The 21,669-nt window shown below is 39.5% G+C and overlaps 2 protein-coding genes across 11 annotated transcripts in view; one reads left to right on the top strand and one right to left on the bottom strand.

The window, feature by feature from the left end:
- STARD3NL (STARD3 N-terminal like) overlaps positions 1-967 on the top strand; it is an 89,132-nt gene extending 88,165 nt beyond the window's left edge. For 5 of the 8 annotated variants that reach the window (XM_071736037.1, XM_071736036.1, XM_071736034.1 and 2 more), the window contains one exon: positions 480-967. The gene's annotated coding sequence lies outside the window, so the exon portion shown is untranslated. Of the gene's footprint in view, positions 1-97 lie in introns of all 8 variants that reach the window. The other 3 variants (XM_071736030.1, XM_071736029.1, XM_071736032.1) reach the window with 2 other exon arrangements.
- Positions 32-21,142, bottom strand: MLH1 (mutL homolog 1). Of its 3 annotated transcripts, none has more exons than XR_011724303.1 (19): positions 20,858-21,142; positions 19,697-19,787; positions 19,465-19,563; positions 18,601-18,674; positions 18,204-18,276; positions 17,006-17,097; positions 15,643-15,685; positions 15,017-15,105; positions 13,339-13,451; positions 12,676-12,769; positions 11,583-11,736; positions 10,186-10,538; positions 8,766-8,914; positions 6,901-7,009; positions 6,052-6,115; positions 5,348-5,512; positions 4,473-4,584; positions 3,982-4,095; positions 32-3,451 (listed from the first exon to the last, which is right to left on the bottom strand). XR_011724303.1 is itself a non-coding variant. In XM_071736024.1 (19 exons), exons 1-19 carry the CDS (start codon positions 20,962-20,964, stop codon positions 3,284-3,286), a joined length of 2,244 nt encoding a protein of 747 aa, XP_071592125.1. In that variant the 5' UTR covers positions 20,965-21,142; the 3' UTR covers positions 32-3,283. The 3 variants fall into 3 exon arrangements, 2 of the variants coding, with proteins under 2 accessions (XP_071592125.1, XP_071592126.1); XM_071736024.1 differs by having other exon boundaries at positions 4,473-4,565; XM_071736025.1 differs by lacking the exons at positions 15,643-15,685; positions 18,601-18,674; positions 19,465-19,563; positions 19,697-19,787; positions 20,858-21,142 and having other exon boundaries at positions 4,473-4,565.
- Between the last annotated feature and the right edge of the window lie 527 nt (positions 21,143-21,669).

Raw genomic sequence — 21,669 nt, 5'->3', positions numbered from 1 at the left:
ACCAAATGTGTAAAAGCTGCTTTTTTGGAAGGGAGGAGAGATATTTCCTGGAGCTGGCAATGCAAGAGTGCTAGGAAGAGATTTTCTTTTTATTTAGGTATAGGACCAATATACTACTCCTGAAGATTTCACAGGCAAAACTACTTGGATATTTCTTCTCCTCAGTCTGTTGAATACTACCAGTGGGTTACACTGGAGCAGCTGCCTTTTAAGATTTTTGTAGTGTAATATGAGAGATCATTTCCTTATTTTGGAAATCACTTCATTTACTTTTGGAATTATCTTGCCTCATGCTTTCACTGCACCAAACATGTCAAAGCAAGCACAAGCTAGGGGAAGGTATTAAATGTTCTTGAGAAGCTGAAGCTTCTGATTAGAAATCTAGTGCTCCTCTGGAAGTGGATGACCTTTCCTTTGCAGCCTCCCCATTTTCACTGTCCCTTTTCTTCATTCATATTGACTTGTGTAATCTGTTACAGAAAGAAAAGCTCTGAGGGAAGTTGTTGGGTTTTGGAAACTGGCAACAGAGTCTGTGGCTGACTTGCTGGTGGAGCTGCTGACAGGAGAATGTACTGAGTAGAAAGCAAAGGGAACGGTTCCCATGTACTGTAATACCTCACAAAGATGTACCTTGTTGACATATGTATATTAAGTTGCCTCCCAAGTGGTAAGAAAATATTTGTCCATGATGTATTTTATTATTCAGTGATTCCTGAAGTTCATCTTTCTAATGACTAGGTAATTACTGGAAAGTGTTGTCTTGTGTACCTAATCAAGAGATTGGTAATATAATGAAGTAAAACTTCTCTGTGGTGGAAGTATATTTAATGATTGTTGGGACTCACTAGCTAAACTTATTTCATGTTATTGCAAATTAGTTTTACGTTTACTTTTTTTTAATTCCATGCGTTTTCTTTTTTAATGGATATGTTCACTTTCTAAAATAAAACCATTAAAACATGGATAATGCATTATGATATTTTGTTGGCCTATCAGCTGAAAGTCTGCATGTACCACTCCTTTACTTCTTGTGGGGTAATGAGGATGCCAGTTCCCATAGATTTCCTGCAGAGTGTGTTACAATGTTACTGTAGGGATGCGGTGTTAGTGGAAAGCAATTTCTTTATTGTATATGTGATATGAAAAGGATGGAAGGATCTTCTTGAAATAACTTGTTTTCCACTCCTATGTGGGTGACTGATGTTCTTCAGGTTTAAGGAGTGAACTGGAGGAAGTGAGCATCTGGGTAGTGAATGGAAGGTTGTCAACTGTTTGATTTAGGTGTGGGAGATATTTATTTTTGGATACAGATCTTAAGTGCTAACCAATGTTTGACCAAAAAAAGGTTTTAGGCTAACACCCACGTGAAGAAGAAAATTTTTGCTTTCCTTTTATGTTCTTATATGGCCTTTAGGTTTTACTGGCAACCTGCATAGCAAATACTGAATACCAGTGTATTCTGCACATGTTAACTTGTGTGTATGGACATAATTATTAAATATTGCTTTGTACTATTTCTTTTGCTGTGAGACACAAGCACAGTGTAGAAGACAGGTTGGGCTGTGGTCTTGGTCTCTCTCTTACAATCAATTTTTCTCTGAAGCAATAGTGACTTTCATTCTACAGGATTTTCCCACTAAAAGCCCAAAGTAAAAGCCAGTCCTCAAAGCATTAAAACATTGGCTTCCCCTTACTCAGTCTCAACAAATCAATAAAAAACCAGCATGGGCTTGTAAGCCCTTGCAGTTGTCAAACTCACAGCCATGAACTTGGTGAGTCCTGGAAACTGCAGATGGGTGTGTTCAACACTGTTCAGGGTTGTGTGGATACAGGATTTTTTTTTTTTTTTTCAGCTTTGGGTATGAGACACTGCAAATAAACTGGAAGAACATTTATTAGAAGTGGGCTTGATCACTTGCTCAGTTGTCCTGTTGGAGTTGAGGCTACAGCACCAAGTGGAGACCATTCTTGAGGCAGTACAAGAGCAAAGGAGAGGAAGAAATAAAGGTGAAAGTGATGCTATTCAGGTCTGCAGGAGCTACATTTAAGCAGATGTTTTGAGAATACCTTCACCATTATTCCATTTCACTGTAGTTGTTATGAAGCTTTGCCCTTTTGCTTCAAATAGCAGTTCTGTAAAGAAGAGTATGGATAAAAGATTAGGCAGCCCAGCTTCCTTCACACTGGAGATCAATACATCTGAAAGGCAGTAAGTGCTTACTGTGGCTTCAGTATGCTCTTCCTAAAATTCTCTTCTGTGGCTGCTAGATGAAAAAAATAATCCAAGATCCAGTCTGTTGCTTATGTCACTTTGGAATAGTAAGGATCTGTTTCAGAGGATGCAGGTAAGAATAAATCATTAGAATTAAAAAAAAAAAATTTAAAAAAAAACCTCAAAACCCTGTCACTTGACAGTGCTGAGATGTTCCTTACCAACAAGTATAAACTCAGTAAGAAAAACACATCCAGGATGAGAGGTCAAAAATGCCATTAAACCTATGAACTTCACCTAGGTGCACTTTATTTGAACACCTTCTTCAATCTGCAGTATAGAAAAACTAGAAAAGAAAAAATATTAAAAAATATAGAAAAAATATATAGAGAAATATAGAAATATAAATATATTCTGTGCAGGGTCAGCCACATTTCCACTTTCTCCTTGTTGGTCTGGCCAGCTCAGGAGGAAGGACACTCCCCCAGGGCTCTCGTTGACAGTGTTGCTATCAAAGGGGGCAGTACAAAGGAGAAGGTGTTTGCTGGACCAGTGTGGGGTTTGTCCATAGCCCAGTCTCTAGAGACTGTGAATGCTATGAATAATTTCCACCCTTTCCAAGCTGGCACATCACAAGTGGGAAATGAACAGGACTTGCAGTAGCAACCCAGAAATATCTGGAGTGACACTGCTCCTGTGCAGATGTCCATCTGAGAGGAATCATCCTTTTGGATTTGTATTGGATGCTTTCCTGCTACAAACTGCTGCTTTTCAGGAATATTTCTCAAAGGAAGGAAGTCTTCAGGATCTTTGAAATCCAGAGCATTAGTACTGCTTATACCAGACCCTCTTCAATTTGGAAGAGACATGTTCAGCTGGGTTTAGACTTAGCTAAAAGCATTTTTTTATTCTTTGCTTAACAGAAGGAAAACAAACCATTAACTATCATGTTAGTGTGATATTAAATCCTCTCTTTCCCTAATCATGATTCCAGCTTTCTCCTCCTTAATAAGAGAATGTTCATGTAAGTGGTGCATACTTAAAGACCAGTCTATACAAATAACTGCTTGCTCAACATCTCTCAAAAACTTTATAGAGGTCAGGCAGGTTTGCAAGCTGCAGAATGTTGCCATCTTCTGTGAAATGCTTAGGAGGCAAGAGATGAGTCCTAAAAGATTTGTAAAGTACGTGTTCCACAGTCCATTTCCATGTTGTTGAACCAGAATCAGAACCTTCACTCTGAAATGAAAAAAGACAAAAAATTAAACTGAAATTTTCTTTTACTAAAGGAGAGCACTCTCACTATGTGAGACTGCAGTGTAAAATTCTGACAGTATTGGAGAGGAAGTTCATTCCATACAGTAAAGTTAAACTCTGAGAAGTCTGTTTGAGTGGTGTCAGTTGCATAATGGCTACCTTGACTGAATGATTAAGCAGATACTTGGACACAAGCAGACTACATTTTTAATTTATATACATTCTTATTCTTCTATAGAAATTTATCAGAGCTCAGCAAGTTAATAACACCACTCAAACTCAGAGGCCAAGGACTCTTCTAATATTAAGTAGGCTCCAGTGTTAAAAGGTTTTCTTACTCCATGCAGTACTTCACAAATTTTAAGTGCCATTCTTTCAGATTCTTGCCTCACTGATACCTGATTTCACTTCACTGTGAAAGTAGAGTTGGGACCAGAACTCTACAGTTAAAAAAGAAGTTTCCTTTGTGTTGTTACCTGTTTGTTCATATTACTAGTTACATATTCTTGTACCTGAGAGTTTGTTGGGTTGGCTTCATCTATTATATATTGCTTCCTAATGGAGTAGAACATGGCTAATTCTTTACTTAGGGTTTCAAAACACTCTTTTTCTTCATCCCAGTTTACCTGTTACAAGAAAAAGAAACCAGATGGCAGAATTTGAGTATCAGAGACTTGATAGAGGTTCTTAATCTGGGAAAGTCATAATAATGTCGTGGTCATTGTTGTGCTGAAAAGATAAATGTATAGAACAATAGCAAAAGAAGTAGAAATGCAGGCTTTCAAGTAAAAAAATATTCTCATTCAATCAGTAGTTATGAATGGAGAGGCAAAATACAACTGCTCAGTAACCATAGCAAAAAATATCCAGAACATGTAACCATACATTTAACCAACTCCAGCCTTTCTTTGGCAGCTTCTGGTGGATTACTCTGATTCACTTCATTCATTGTCCCATATGCAGAAGTAATTTGTGAATGAATAAAATCATTAAGAGAATTTACCTCTGTGGCCATGCGAAGGATAAACATAGGCAGTCCTTCCAGTGGTGGAACATAGTTGTCTATGAGCAGTGGTAACCCGATGAGGTTTCCTTCCTGCAAGGCAATGCTGCTGCTTCAGTAAAAAGAAAAAATAATAAAATTTCTTTCTCACAAGTAAATGCACCAAAACTATTACCTATCGTAAGATGGATTCTTAGTGAGCCTTAGGAGTATCTGAAATTAGAAATTTTTAAAGCCTGATGCCAGGCAGACATTACAGGAAGCAGGTTAATGATGGTGGTGAACTTCAGGAGGCCTGGATTTAATCCACTCAGTTCAGGAAGGCTTGAATTCAGCCTCTACCTCGAGCCACTGACTACACAGATCCCACTTTGCAGGGGAGTATCTGGGTTGGGTTATATGATTCTTGACAAAGCTGCTCAGTTTTGTATACACAAGGGGTGCATTAGCCACACACACACAAAAAAAAAAAAAAAAAAAAGGAACACAGAGAGCAGTGGAGATGCTGTATGCCCTGCCTGGCAGGAGAGCTGTTTAAGCTTCACACCTTGTGGATAAGAGATCTACATTCTACCTACAGACACAAATTAGTAAATTATTTTTTATGCTAACTAATTAAGCATCTTTGTATAGTACCTTTCTAAAAGCAGCATTAAGTCTTGAGCATTTTTAATGAAAGATGTATCCCACCTAAGTCTCACTGGAGGCAGTTCTTAGTATGTACTGCAAGCAAACTACTGCAATTATCTGTTACCAAAGTGTAGAATCATAGAATCATTTAGGTTTGAAAAGACCCTGAAGACTGAGTCCAGCTGTAAAACTAACACTGCCCAATCTGCCATTCAGTTATTTTCAGAAGTAATAGCAGCAGTCACCTCATCAATTTCCAGAGAAAAATAATCTTTCAGCATTTCAGTCTTCTTTTTCAGAAACTCCACAATGTACTCAGCAAGCCCTTCTTTTGGGCCATCTTCTTCAGTCCAGCCACTTTCAGGATCCTCTAAAGCAAGCATTGAAAGCTCATACAAAGGAGCTGGCTCCTAAAAATGGAGAAGGCAAAATTGTTACTAATGACCAACACACTCCTCTGGAAATCTACAGTATCTCCTTCAGGTAAAAGAAAAATTTGTTAGTACACCAATTCTGGCCTGCAGAGCAAACAGTTCTGCTTATCATAACCAGTCTAAAAAGCAGGAGTTTCTTTCTAATATAGTTCTGCACAGTCCACTGTCCTGCAAAGTGCTGTGATATTTACAGGACAAGCACTAGTAATAAATACTGTATTTCTGATAGATGTTGTATTCAAGTTAATTATTTGTCCTGATGTAATAAGCAACAGCAAAACTTGGTGAATATCTAGGAGTGATACTAATAACAAGCAGTTAGAATAACAAAAGGCTACAAAACCCCTAACAGTTTTCTACATTAAAACATTTTATTCTTACTGTAAAAGAAACAAAACATCACTCTTGTAGTGATCAAAGAACAACCTGTAAAACATTTGTGTGAAAGGGCAGGGTTGTTGTACAGAAATTTTGTAAGCCTTTTAATATAGGATATAATGTAAAATTATACTTACAGACAGCCTTAAGACTCCAAAGTTTGCAAAGTCATAAATAAGTATTTGGTAGAAGAGTTCTTGGCTAAATTGAAGAACAAAAATCAATTACAAGGAGAGAATAATGCCTCTCCAAGTTACCATTATTAACAGGGGGAAGTAAAGGGTTAACTTCAAAACATCAGATGTACACATCCACTCATATTAAGGAAGATTTGACCTTACCTGAACACTAAGATTCACTAGCACTATCTAGATGTTTACAATTAAATTTGTTTCTTGTTTCCTCACATCATCAGCCACACTGATACAGAAATGCTACATACTCAAGCACAAAGCTACTATCAATTTATTCCCAGATACCTTGTATTTCAGCCTCTTTAGTCCTTTGCTGTGCACAGCAAGAAATGCACAGGAGCTTGGAAATTGGTAGGCCTCCCTTAAGTATATTCTTTAGTTTGCTGTGTAGCTGGCCCTGTAAGGCTGCATATGCAAAAATACAAACTGCAGCTTAACCTAACCGGATACAATGTTGTACAGGACATTTTGGAAGCCTCTGCTTGCTCACCTTTATACAGTGTGCTGTAGGTAAGTTGCTGCTGGAGACAATCAGGAAGCAAAGAAAATGGTTTTCCCTTCCCCTGTCTATAAGCACACAAGACAGTAGCTGGCATTTTAATTACAATGATTCCCTGCAACTTTTCCCAAGTGTGCCAGACTTGTTTCCACTGTTCAGAGCTTACACACGCTCATGTGACTTTTTGGATAGGCAACAAGAAAATTATGTCTCTTCCTGTCATTTCCCACCTTGTAATTATCTTAGTAATTGCTACTTATTTCAATTGCCAGTAAGTCTAACAGCTTCTTTACCTGAGCTTTGTTGTATTGAGAAGATACAATTTTGTCTGATATTGGACCAGAGCCCACTGAGGACTGACACAGCCAACAAATGAGTGATCACGTAGCATCTCCTGAAGATCTGAAACAACCAGGGTGGGGAAGAAACAAAAGGATGTAATTTCATATGTGCAACTCTGTCCTCATTTGTTTGTGTCTTTTTAGCATTACTCTCATATTTAGCATTACTCTCATACTGTTCAGTCGCTGCTCCAGAATAGATATATAGCAGTTACACTAAACAGTTAAATTTAATTTAACAGGTAAAGTTAACTTAAAACAAAACAAAATTGCTCTGTGTTTGACTTGAACAGCCTTTCAAAAATTTATTTCCAGCCACAGTTTAGTAGGGGAACATAGACAAGCCCCAAAGAAAGCTACAGATGTAAAACAGCTTTGCAACAAAATCTAGCATGATCAGACTGAATTCTAAAACTCTGATAGAAGAGGTCCATCATTTCTTTATTTTTCTCTCCAAAAATAAGTTTCTGGCCTTCTCAGTTATTTAGATTTAAAAAAAAAAAGTAGTAAGTCAGAATCCATAACAAGAGTTCATTTTAAGCATTCTGCAAAAAAATGTCACTGGTTGCAATCCCTGGGAGCAGCTTTGTTAGGGAGCTTGGCACTGCAGTTGTACCATATCCAAAACACAACACTAAGCAAATTCCACTGTTACCTTCCTTGGAAAGGTGTCTTGTAGGTATGTGTTACACATGTGAAGACAAGGCACAACCTTCAAGCAACTGCACGTGTTCTACTGTGTATTTTGAGACATTTTTGGACATTTTATGGCTCAGGGACAACTATTTGATTTCAGGATATAAACAGGGACAGTCAGATGCAGAATTACCTGCTCAGAATTACAAGCCCAATGCAAAACTTCTTCTGGAACACAAGTGTAAGTACATGCTTTCTAAAGATCAAGTTTTTTTGTAATTTATAAAAAAAATATTATTTATTACAGATGCCTGCTTAGCCTCTGGAGTTGAGGAATGTCCCCAATTTCTACTACTAGAAAAACCAAAATAAATTCATCAATCCCCCCAAAATATAAGATTCCCAACATTTAGACAAACTGAATAATATGGTTACATGGCTCAGTAGGACTCTGAAGAACTGAAAGAGCCAAGAGGGAAATGACCCCAAGAAGAATTGCAAACCTTTTACTTTTTCTAAAACAAAACCTACCTGAAGAGAGTAATAATTCACCAGTTTCATCACTTCATATAGGTAGGACAGATAAAAATGAAAATGAAAAGCAAAAGCAGTAATTAAAAATGAGGGTTATCAAGACTGTCTATTTCACAATCATGTGGCTAAGAAAAATTTCTGTAATGACCATACTGTAGCTGCCATTTCTGTTTAAAAATCACAGATTAACTTAGCTTTTCAAGCTGTGATCTTACAGTGTTATTAGCTACATTGCAAGCTAGGGTGCAAAAAATACTTTGATTGCATAAAGCATCTCATCAATTAACAAGGCACGTGACAGCTTTTAAAACAGTCCTGCAGCGTGGCTCAGCATGGCAGGGTTAGTCCCTCGTGTTCAGTGTTTTTGGGGAAAGCTCACTTAGGAGCACAGCAAGCTGTCTGGGCCACCTTTTAAGTATCTTTTTCCTCAGCAGGTCAATCAATCATATTTAGTTGGTGGAATTCAGCTTGAGAAGCAAAAGGTTTGTGTACTTAGAACAGAATCACAGAATGGTTTGGGTTGGAAAGAACCCAAGAGATCCTCTAGCTCCAGCCCCCCTGCATGGGCAGGGACACCTTCCACTACACCAGTTTGCTCAAGGCTCCATCCACCCTGGCCTTGAACACTTAGACACTTGCACACTTACTTGCATGTGCGTGGTTACTGATTTCCTCCTGGAGAGTCAATACACTGGTCAAGTTGATAATTCTTCTTCTAGGGGTGCAGGCAGCAGTCAGGTCCTTTCTTGTGTCATCTTTTTCCATTTCTACGTCCACGTCTTCCCGTGGTCTCTTTCTGCAATATGAAAAGGAATTATGTTCAGTTCTCCTGTCACTTAAGCAAAACACACATGCAGCAGATGAGATGCTCAGTTCATGTGCTGTACGTTAACACAGGAAATGAGGAAACGAGGACAGTTTCCAAAACTTCTCAGAAAACTTGTTTTGTTTTACTTCCAGGGCATAATTTGGTAGGAAAAGGTAGTTCATGTGAGAATTTACAGCTCTCTAATACCAATCACATCAGACTTAAGCACTAACACAATTGGGCTCTAGAGAATGCATAAACATATAAAAAAGTGTTGATATTTCTGATTATTTCTTTCACAATCATTTTTCTGTAATACTAGGAGGTAAATTTACAAAAAATTCAGATTCTCTCAGATGACATGGGCCTCTCATTATGAGCTTCTGCAGGAGCTGTAAAATATAACAGCACTTTTACCTTTACTAGGCTAAGAGCTGCAAAATTCAACTATGTGGGTTTTATCTTTCTATCCCCTCACAAAAGGAGGGCCTCCAAACAGAGACAGACCAGTATGATCTCCCTAAACTCAAGTTAATGACATTATTTAGGTTGTTTACTGCCTTTTGATATGCATGGAAATTATAGAATCATAGAATGTTAGGGGCTGGAAGGGACCTTTAGAGATCATTTAGTCCAACCCCACTGCCAAAGCAGGATTAACCTAGGGCAGGCCACACAGGGAAGCCAGTTACAAAATCTGATCACAAGTTGTGTAATTTACAGGTATGAAAGATGAAATTTCGCTTCTCATTAAAATGTCACGGGAAGTTACTTAAGGAAAACTTTTCCTTACAAAAAAGCACAAGTGCAAAGAGATCAGAAAAATCTGTAGTTTCAGGACCATGCCATGAAATCAAGAGGTAGCCTTGCATCACCCCAGGAAAGGTGATGGCTCAGAGGAGACCTCATCACTCTCTACAACTCCCTGAAAGGAGGGTGTAGCCAGGTGGGGGTTGGTCTCTTTTCCCAGGCAACTCTCAGCAAGACAAGAGGGCACGGTCTCAAGTTGTGCTGGAGGAGGTTTAGGTTGGACATTAGAAAGAATTTCTTTACTGAGAGGGTGATCAAGCATTGGAATGGGCTGCCCAGGGAAGTGGTGGATTCTCCGTCCCTGGAGATATTTAAAAAGAGACTGGATGTGGCACTCAGTGCCATGGTCTGGTAACTGCAGTGGTAGTGGATCAAGGGTTGGACTTGATGATCTCTGAGGTCCCTTCCAACCCAGCCAATTCTATGATTCTATGAAAGGTGAGACTTACCGAGGTGGCACTGTCTCAGGAGACTCACGTCCACTCTCACTCAGCCCTGCAGGAATCACCGTGTCCTCCTGAACCATTTCAACCACATCACTGACATCTTCCATTTCAGCATCTTGTGGCCTGACCACCCCACCAGGAGGTCCTGCATTAACCTCTGTGGTCACTTCAGTAGGGCTTGTACTTAAGGGGTTGTTCACTGGCTGAAGAAAAGCTTCCAGCTTCTGCTCTCGGGAATCGGTGCGGACCATCTGATGCGCATAAACCTTATCACTGGTTCCTTTGGTAACTGCAGAAGAGTTTGCTGCTGATTTCACAACCTCACTGGAAGAGCAATCAGCCCCTGGAAGCAATGTCTTTGTTCAGACGTGGGGAAGTAAGAAGACATTCATCAGGAAGATGATAAAAAACCCACAAAGATCAGCCACGTTTCTCACAGCATCTTACTGCTCAGAGGCAAGTAACTTCCGAGCCCCACAGACACAGTGTCAGCTGCTTAACCAGGCTGTCAGCTTTGCACTTGCTACACCCTTAGCACAAATGTCATCATCTTGGCAGGCAGTGAAACCACTAGTTAGCATTCCCTTGTCTCAGAGAAAATCTTCAGTGTAAAAAAGCGCAAGGAAAATTTTTTTTAAAACCATTATAATTCTCTTACGGTGCTCTATGTAAAAAAAATAAGATTAGGAAATCTTTTTACTGATTTTTTTCATTTAGATTAAATCTGAAACGTTGCCAAATAGATAAAACAGCCAATTTCCTCAGTCACATACATTTCATATTCACCAAAGGAGAATAAAAATACATACGAAGACTCATCTACTTGTACAATAAAAAAACCTCAACAGCTACTTGACAGGAAGTTATGAGAAATGTTTTCAGGCGCTTTTTCTCCACTAAGCATTGTTAACACTGGTGTATGAAGGCAGTTTCACCCCTCAAACAGAGCAAACCTCACAAGCTACCAGTGTTACTATCAATCACTGCATAAATTGTACTACTGAACTGATTAAACATATCCGTAACCGTTACAATATTCATAGAATCATAGAGTTGACTGGGTTGGAAGGGACCTCAGAGATCATCAAGTCCAACCCTTGATCCACTACCGCTGCAGTTACCAGACCATGGCACTGAGTGCCACATCCAGTCTCTTTTTAAATATCTCCAGGGACGGAGAATCCACCACTTCCCGGGGCAGCCCATTCCAATGTCTGATCACCCTCTCGGTAAAGAAATTCTTTCTAATGTCCAACCTAAACCTCCCCTGGCACAACTTGAGACCGTGCCCTCTTGTCTTGCTGAGGGTTGCCTGGGAAAAGAGACCAACCCCCACCTGGCTACACCCTCCTTTCAGGGAGTTGTAGAGAGCTGTGGTTACTTGAAGCGTGTATTCTCACCTGAGTGAAGTACATCCTGGAAGAATTGGAGCCCAGTAACTTGCTCTCTACGTGTTGTTGCACACGCTCTAGGATACTGTCTTCATGAAGGAAATGGACCTCATGTTTTGTAGGGTGCACATTCACATCAACATTCTGGGGGGCTATTTCCAGACTGGAAAACATTTTAAAAGAAGTTAACCTAAAATTTCCCATGGACAATAGGGCATAAATTGGTTTGGTATGTAATCTGTCAGACGTGAGGCAGACAAGTCAAAAGAGTCCTGAAACCTGCTAAAGTTATACCAAACAAATCTGACTATAGAATACTAAAAATAATTACTTGGAAACCCCTATTCCAAACTCACCAAAATCAGCTTACATAGGTAATCTTAAAGCATTGCACTACTACAAACCAGCTTTTAGAAATACCTTTTACTTGTGGTGTCTCATGAGCTCATGACTTCTGATGCCCTGTCATTTTGCAGTAATCTTAAGCAGGAATTCAATTAAATGTTACACTATGGGAACTTTATTGTTAGAAAACACTGGATATCAGTAAGTTTCATTGGTGAATGGCAAGACTGGATTGCTTAGTAATTACAAAGCCCGACTTTCCATTCTATGTCATATTCTACATGTGTTAAGTGACAGTTTCTGTTCAAATTTAGCTATTACTTGACTTTAAAGTAAGTATTTATTTCCTGGAAGCACTTCTTTTTATTGCATTAGCATATCAAGAACAGTAAGTGTTAAAAATACAGATACAAATATAAATCCCAGCATGGTGAAATGCTGGTGAGTTTAGAATTAATCATTTGACTGGTCCTAAATGCTCTGCTGTATCCCTGGCACAAGACATTTTCCTAGGTAAAGAACATTCATAGTATGCAAGGACTTCAGCTGAATTAACAGACAGTCACTACTTCTGAAAATAAGGCCCACCTTCTTAAGATTTCTTTATTACAGTTTAATTGTCACCTGTCTGGCAATTAAGTACCTCAATACAATGCCTAACACTACTATCATGGACACAAATGTCCTTCTGAACCTACTCACCTTAATTAGATCCTACAAAACAGTATTAAAAGGCTACATCTTCCTGTTACCTTACCTTAAGTACAGGAATGGATGTGTACTCTTTGGCAAGTAAGCAGCATACACAGTTTCTATGGCTTTCCGCAAAGCAGCCGACTCCACCAATCGATCTGAAGCACAGAACAAAATGCTGTTTTCAAAGAGCCCCACTGAAACCCACTGCACACTTTCCAATTATTCCTTCAGACCACCCTCATACTTCATGTTTTCAAATGGCATCTCTATAGGCATCACCAATTTTTCCCCGAGATCTATTTATTCTTCATATAAAACCAAGAAATAGACATCATCTTCTTCCTATGCTTTAGATTTTTTTTTTCCCCACGAATACTGAAATAACCAGACTGCTGTTTCATTGTTTCATACAGTCAAGGTTTGTTGCATTCTTTGCCAATGTTGCTACAGAATGGAGAGACGACTCCCTGTAAGCTGGGAGGGCACCATCATAACCTTGATACTTCAAGCTTAAGCTTCTCTAGGCCCAGTTGTAGCTGCTTTCCACTATTAAGGGCATAAAACTTTATGCATGTTACAAACAGAACACCACCTTAAGCTCTACAATTAAGTGTAATACTTATTTTTCAATTTTTTAAAGAATTTTGTAATTCTTCAGAAACTTCTTATTGTTATACAGCCAACATATGACTGTACAACATTCTGATTTCTATCTTAAACTTACGGTTTATGAAGAGTAAAAATATACATTTCTTCACAGAGTAGTTTGCATTAGTGATGTAGCCCTTCATTTTAAAGGCCAGATTTGTATCTTCACAACCCACTTCTATCAGTTCCCTGTTGATGGTTTGACACAAACACACACAAAATTAATTTTTCTGCTGATGCAAATTTCAAACAGTACTCGTAAGTAGTGATATATTGATCTATAGTCTATTTATATGACACTTAATGAAAACACCAGAATCACCTGAGGATTCAAATACTCATTGTGAGTCACAAAATGATTTAACCTGAACTTTCTAACTAAATGTGAAAGTCTGAGTAGAGTCTATAAAACTATCCACAATATCTTTTCAATACCTTAACATATAACAGTAACCATGAGACTATAACCATCTACTGATAAATCTAATATGCATTTCACCCTTTAAATCATAGGCAGAGATAGACAAGGACCCTTCAAAACTGTCAGCAGCCACCAAAGATCATTCCTTCTCTTGAGCTACTCTGTCCACTTTTGCTAAACATCTTTTTCTTGCTCATGCATACAAATTCTAACATTAAAAATGTTCATAATAGTTTTTATATAAATTTTAATGAACCATTAGTTAAGAAAATCCACTTTGGTAGCTGGGAGGCAACTACAGCAGATGGCAAGGCATTGGGCTAACATCTAAAGTTAGCATGGAAAAGGCTTTTGTGCTACTCATTTCCTATTCAACCTCAATACCTACCCAGTAACATTTTTATTTGTCTTCTTTTCTTAAGTCAAAACAACCAGCTAGACTAAGCACCAACTTAAACTGTGTACAATAAAAGTTTCATTTAAAACATCTCATCAAAACATTTAGGTTGAAATGGACAATTTGTTCAAAACTGTACAAAGGAAAATCTCGCAGCTGTAGTGTATCAAAGAAGCATTGGTAATACACAAAAAAAACATAACAAATATATACAAATTAGACTGTAAGCCTTATCATTAAACAGCCTATTTTACTGTCCTTCATAAAGATGTTTATGTGAATTAAAGTTACATTCCTTATATGTGAAGTGTGATCCTAGTAACCAAATCCAATTGACACCTGCATATTCATGGGACAAATCCATTCTACAAGTCCATTCAATAATTCTTTATAGCTGAATATCTTATAAAGAGAGAATTCTTCCTGAAGTGGCTGATACATTTTCAAAATTTGTTTTGTTTACAACTTTTCTGCCTGATTTACTCAGTCTCAGCTCTTATCAAAATAATAAACCATCAATGTTCATAAAAACAAATTGGAGGAGACTTCAGAATTTATCAGAGAGCAGACTGCTGTAAGAAGTGATAAGAATTTCATGGCATAGGAAGGGGCTAGAAACTTGTAGACAACACAGGTACAGTTTGCTCTTTTTAAATGAGCACACCAAGTTACAAGCAGGTAGTTTTCTCTTAGTGTATTAAAGGAAGATCTTCCTAACTACCTTCTTTCCTTCAATATACTAAAAATAATTCATGAAAAAGAATTAAAATCACACATTCTGCAAGATAAGGGAGAGGTCTATTATTAGTGCAACACTTCCTCTTTTCTGTAATTCACCTTGAAAGAAGCAGGGAAAGCTAGCAGAGCCCATCTTCTTGTAAAAAAGAAGATTTACTAGAAAACTTTGTGTCAAAAGGAAACTTGACATCAACATACCTGCTAACAGCATTTCCAAAAATTGACCTAATGTTGTCCACTGTTGAAGCATTTGATAAGGTTCTAACATCAGACACATTGTCACCTTGCTAGAGAGCAGAAATGAGCATCGATTAATTCATAGTTCTGGCCGAAGTTTTAGAAATGCATTAAACGTAGTAACATTTCTAACACAAGTACACAGGACATAATATAATTTTTTTTATTATTATTATTATTATTAACTCATTGGTGTTCAAGAAAAGCGATAGATGGTAAATGGCACAGGATTGCAAGATTTGCTGGATCACATCACACACATACAGGCAAATAACTCCTTGAAAAGTGAGAAACATAAGCAGTTCTGTAAGCAAATCTCAAGAATACCACAGAATGAAGTACTTTAGCCCATCCTCTTTCTTCCAGTTATGAGTAAGCCAGACACTCAAAAGAAGCTCAAACAGCTCATAAAGCTAAAACAAAGTAACACTTTGACCCCACAGAAAACTCCAGATTCCTGAAAAATGCATTTTTGTCGTGCTTACTTTTAACAAACGTGTTTTCTGTCCACACTGCATCACCATACACATCAACATTACATACATATATAGACACATGGTGAGGTTCTTAAGACTTTATTTGCATACCTTTTTAACTGAAAAGCTGATGCCCGAGTTATGGATGGCATACCTGAAAAATAGGTAAACCTAAGACTGCAGTATGTGAAAGCAAAGGTGCCCTGGATGCAGGAAAGCAGCAAGATACAGGGGCAGTTTCAGTTTCTCTTACTTCTCTTACTCAAATCTTAATGTGATTTGAGCCAAATTAAGCTTTCATAGACTGAACAGCTATCTGTAACTCACCTGTGACCATGTGAAATTTAAGGATCAGCTTAGCTTATTTCTGAAAAAAGCCTGATCAATAAGACCTAATTAGCTCAGTTTCACTGAATACCTTTAACTAGAAGGACAGTAAAACCTTCTCAGTACATCAGAAAGTCTCAAATACTATGGAGAAAGATCTGAAAAATGGCTGGCTCACCCTTCTAACTTCCCCTACCCAGCTGGTTCAGCTGTCTGTCACCCCAGGGCCAAGTTCTGATCCACTACAGCTGCTTAACACTGGCTTAAACTTCTAGGGAAGTTGCTAAGTTGTGAGAAAGAACCCGCAGGAGAACCTTGTAAGATGAGAAATGTAAAAATGCAGACAGAGATTAGACTGTGGTGACTGGGACAGTTGGTAACTCAAAAATTAAAGTGAAAAAAAAAAAACCAAACAGAAAAACAAAACAAAAAAAAAAAAAACAACCAAAACACAAACAAAATGAAAAGATGTAAAATCCTAATGGGAAAAAACCCAGCAAGTCAGAAGGGTGTAACTCAGCAGGGCTTCAGATCAGCCTGTTCCATGGAGCAGTGGGACCTCACCCTTCATCTCCTGGCTGAAGTCTGCCTGGCCAGTAAGGACTTTGAGGTGGCTCAAATTCAGGAAGCAGGGTGATACTTAGCATAAAGTCTTCCTACTCTTTGCTAGCTTTTGTAGTGATTTGGTTAGGTTGTGTAGATCCTACTTCAAAGCCTCTGAATATGGCAAATATGCAACAAAGGGACCCAGGAAGGGACCATCTGACAGCTGAAGGGATACTTTTTTTTTTTTTAGGATGTGAAACTGCCACCCAGCTTTTCAAATTCAAACAAATCTATATTCTCTTGCACAGTTTTTACTTGGATTCTATTTAGTTCAATTGAGAGTTCATTGAGAGTTTACTCCTTGAAGTTTATCACTTGCTTGAATTCTTCCTAATAGTGATCACAGACTGAATACAGGGTTTCTCCTCTGGATCTTCTGTATCTGCTATCTGCCACTGAGTACTAAAAAAAGTTTAAAACCCTTAAAAAAAAAAAAATTAAACAAAAAAGGACACCACACACACATATGCCAGTCCCTCTGAAAAAACTTAGTATTCACGATGACAGCAGAAAAAAATTGAAGCCTCCTATTTCAGTTTACCTGCCAACAACTTCTAGTATTTTTGCATATTCTTCACTTGGATTTTTTAAAGCTTTCCTCCTTGTACTTACATTGTAAAAAAGATCTTCAACCTACAGAAAAAAAGATTGCAATTAAAAATAATTTGAAAAAATATTTCCTCACTAAAGTCATCTAAATCCATCATTTTAAAAGATACTACAAATTTTTCTGAAAACATTTTAGTTTATGAAGTTTATACATTCAGTTTATTCTTTAGCTGCTTAAGTTCAGTTGAATTTCTCTAGAGTTACATGTTGTTATATTTTAAAGTATTTTCACCAGTAACAACAACTCTACAACTCACTTTTCAGTGAAAGTTATATGCTTTCCATTGACACTAACAATAGATTCCCTGACTACACTGGGTTTTAATGAAATGCAAATAAGTGTTAAAACAGTTGCTACAATCACAGCTGGTAACCAAAACAGCATCCTGAATTGTTTATTTTCACTGTTCATTTAAACTATACACAAGTTCTTTTTTCTGCTAGAGTGAGAAAGGCAGAAAAATAAAGTTCAGCTTCTTTTCAAAGACACATAATTCTAAATACTGGCATGTGAAGCTTGCTGGGTGTATGTTCCCACTCTAAGACAAGCACACACCTGCTGACTCCCAGGCCAGGATCCCACTTTCCACCCTACATGCACACTCCTTGCCATCCTGAGCTCCTTATTCTTCATAATCCTAATGCCAGTCCTAATCCCAACCCACAATCTACACTGGTAGCTGTAAGAAAGACACGACTGAAAGACAAACAGTGGTTCTGCAGCTTCCTGTGCCAGCACTCATCTTCCCACTCTGACTCATACAATGCAGACCACTCCTCCATATTAGGAGTTTCTTGTAGCCCCAGCTGTTCACTGAAGCTTTCAGCAGTCCAGAAGGATTATGAAATATTTTTGACAGTATATGACTATGGTATTCTCAGAAAAAGGGTGAAAAAACCCACAAAAGGTAAAAAAACCCAAAGATCTGGTGAAGTTTACCTTGCTGGCTTTGGGGAAGAAAATGAAACAAAATGAAAAATCAAACATCACCATTTGCAAAATATTCTACAAGGTGGTAACTGTAATGTTCCTTACAATGTAAGACACACCCATACATGGTGCAAGCATAACAACCAGAGAGCAGAGGAAGCACGAGAGAATAAGGACTTTTAACACCCAAAAAACCTACCGTGATCTGAGTTCCTTGGTTTCCAGCACAGGGTTTTGGAGCAGCTTTAATTTTTCCATCACGGTAAGTGGCTCTAGGCAGAAAATAAAAATAAATAAGAGTTTACCCTACACAATCTCCTGAAGTAGAATTCCTTTTAGGATTACCCTTGCTCTGCTATTTTTATATATATATATGGTTCAGTTAAAAGCTTAATTTCACAGTTTGGAACAATAGTTAAAAACAAAAAAAAAAAAATCACTTAAACTATGCTTTCTCACATTGTGGATCTTTTTTTGTCACGACCCTACAAACACACACCCCACCCTCCTCTTTATTAAGGGCCCTGAAAAGATAATTAAATACATCTGTTCATTATTACACACAGCAGAATTAAGGTGGGCAATAGGTAGCATACCTGTATGCACATTTTGCATCAGCTGTTTTAGTTGTTACTGTAACATGGGCAACATGACTGATGCTAGCCAATGCCTGGGGAAAGAGAAAGCATCTTGAAAAACCTTGTTCTGGAGACCACTGAATGCTGAAGGAGTGTTCACACTTTAAACAGCATCACTAGATTTTGCTGTACCACTTGTAAGTAATAAACAACCTTACAAGCAAATTGCACGTCAGTAAAGGTTTTTAAAAATTTAGTGCCTATAACACAGACTTTTATCCAGGACCCCCTTTTGGCTTCTCTAATGTTTTATTTTCTTTGACAATGCAAGCAGCTAACCATGTAATGTAACTGAAAGAAACTTGCAAAGTCATTACATTTCTTCCAAAGTTAACACAAAAAGGCTGGGAGGCTTTAGCCTGTCCAAGTTCTTATCCCTACTGTAGGTGATATTTCAAAGTTAAGTGACAATGGTTTTCCTGGAGAGCTCAATGGATGCATCTACAGAAACCAGGCTCAGGACCAGACTCTGTTGGTTGCAGAGCCAGTTGTGTTTGAAGTGTATGAGGAGAGTATTCCAGCAGTCTTCCCTCTGGAGCATGCAAGGATCTATGTATCTGAGCACAGAGAAGATTTTGGATATCTTCTTCTTCATCTAGACAGGAAGGCAGAATTCAATCCCAGCTGATCTTTCAGATAAATTTAGATACAGCCAATGAGAATCTGGAGAACCAGGATATCCAAGGGATCAAAGATACTAACTTTGACTAATAGCAAAAGCAAAGGAAGACAAACATACTTTTCAAATATTTAGTTTTAATTATTGTATCTAGACAGACATCTGACATCAGAGATTCCCCCTCAAAACCTTGAAAAGCTTACCTCACCCCTAAAACCATATGTAGAAATACTAGCCAAGTCTTCAAATTTTTGCAGTTTGCTTGTAGTAAATCTCTCACACACAATGTCCAAATCTTCTTTCTAGATTGAAGGGACAAGTAGTAGTCACTTTCCATAACCACATTATTTCAACATCAGAAACATTTATAAATTGAAACAATTTTAAAAAGTAGTACTAAACATCAGCATACAGATTTCAGCTTTGTTTACTCACTCTGATACCACAGCCATTATCTTGGACCTGGATGAGTTTCAGACCACCTTCTTTAACAACTACCTGGATACTCGTAGACTTAGCATCCAAACTGCAGAAACCAAAAAAGCATTCTAAAAAACAGCAATTCTAGAGGATAAAGGACTACATGACTTTGATTTAAAATCTAATTTTTCACACATGAGTTTCTTTCTACTTGTCACTCAGACTGTAATTAATTCTGTTTCAAATACACCTTTAATGTCTCCTTCCTTTTTCTTTTAGCTAGTCATATATTATTCTATTTCAATATCCACAAAAATTATGAAGAGCTAAGAAATTTAAGAAAGAGCCTAGTCCAAGAACCAGACTTTCTCTCCCCATTACCAAGACCTACTGCAAAATGAGCTGCTTGCTTTCACACAGCTGATAGTCACCACACAAGCCAGTAAAAAGGCTGCAATTTTAATCCCAGACAGATTTTATCTTCAAAACAATCACTTGAATTAATAACTTGACAGTGATACTAGAAGATTCATAAACTTACCAGACAAAATCACAGAAACGTTTTGGTTGGAAAAGACCTTTTGGATCATCGAGTCCAACCATTAACCCAGCACTGCCAAGTCCTCCACTAAACCATGTCCCCAGGCAATACATTTACACATCTTTTTAATACCTCCAGGAATGGTGACTTTCACCACTTCCCTGGGCAGCCTGTTCCAGTGTCTGACAGCCCTTTCAGAGAAGAATTTTCCCCTATTACCCAATCCAAACCTCCCCTTCTGCAACCTGAGGCTGTTTGCTCTTGTTTCATCATTTCTTACGAGGGAGACCCCCACGTCTCAGGTAGCTGTGAAGAGGAATAAGGTCTCCCCTCAGCCTCCTTTTCTCCAAGCTAAACATCCCCAGCTCCCTCCCGTAAGACAGAGCAAACCCAGACGGTCTTTTGGAAGGGAGCCCTCCCCGTGCAACACGAGCGCACTCCCTTCTCTCACCACCCACACACCTACCTTTCCCCCCCGCTGCACGATGGCGGCCCAGACGCGGTGTCCGCACCTACCCAAGGCCCTCAGCCCCCGTTACCGCTGCGCAAGGGCCGGAGGGCGCCGGGCAGCCCCGCTGCAGCCCCCTCCCCTCGGTGCCCCTGCAGCCATGGGGGGAGGGCAGGCCCCGCCTTACCAGTTCTCGATCATCTCCTTGATGGCGTTGGCCGGCCTCTGGATCACTTCGCCGGCGGCGATGCGGTTCACTACGGCTTCATCCAGCCGCCGAATCACACCGGCCATCGGCGCCCTGACAAGAGCCCGGCCCGGGGCGGCCGCCGGGCGGGAAGAGCGAGGGAGGAAAAAAGGGGAAAACGGGAACGCGGGAGGGGAGACGGAACGGAGCCCCCAAAAGGGGAGAGCGCAGAGAGGGTGAGGAGGGGAGGGACAAACGGCTGCGCGCCAAACCCTCTGCACCCCGCCCCTGCCCCGCCTCGAGAGAACCGCCCTCCGATTGGACAACGCAAGTGCCAATCACACGGAAGCTGTCCTACCCGAGGGGTAAAGGGGCCTGCGATTGGCTGGGCCGGGAAGGGGCGGGACGCTGCTGTGGAGGGGGGGTGTCGGGGAGCAGCGCGCCGCCTGGCGGCCGCAGAGGTGGCTGTGTGGGCGGGGTTTGCAGCCCGAGTCGCGCTGTGCGTCTCTGACGCATCACGGCGCTACGTGACCGCGGCGTGACGCGTGGGTCGGGGTCGGGGTTGGGGTTGGGGGTGAGGGGACAGTGGCTGCTGCTGTGGTGGCGGCTCGGGTGTCCTGGTTTGGGTCAGGATAGAGCGAGTTTTCTGTCTTGTGATTTTGCTCTCGGCTGAGTCTCTTGTACGTAGCTGCACTTGCTGAAATTAACAGCAAGTTTCTCAGACAGTGTCTGCTTCTGGGACTGATAACACCCGGTGTTTATAGCTACTGCTGGAGACTGGTGTGCAGAGCCAAGGACACTGCTCAGCTCTG

The sequence above is a fragment of the Heliangelus exortis genome, chromosome 2, assembly GCF_036169615.1.
Source record: "Heliangelus exortis chromosome 2, bHelExo1.hap1, whole genome shotgun sequence".
Taxonomy (NCBI): Eukaryota; Metazoa; Chordata; class Aves; order Apodiformes; family Trochilidae; genus Heliangelus; species Heliangelus exortis.
The sequence above is the reverse complement of the archived record's forward strand: the minus strand, read 5'-3'. Positions and strand labels throughout refer to the sequence as shown.

Bases quoted from the DNA above. Each gene is read 5' to 3' on its own strand.
- MLH1 (XM_071736024.1), bottom strand. From the start codon at position 20,964: ATGGCCGGTGTGATTCGGCGGCTGGATGAAGCCGTAGTGAACCGCATC. The intron at 18,277-18,600 runs GTATGCTACCTA...TTTTCTGCCTAG, and splicing joins GATGCAAAATGTGCATACAG to AGCCACTTACCGTGATGGAA. The intron at 4,096-4,472 runs GTAAATTCTCTT...TTCTTGTAACAG, and splicing joins TCCTTCGCATGGCCACAGAG to GTAAACTGGGATGAAGAAAA.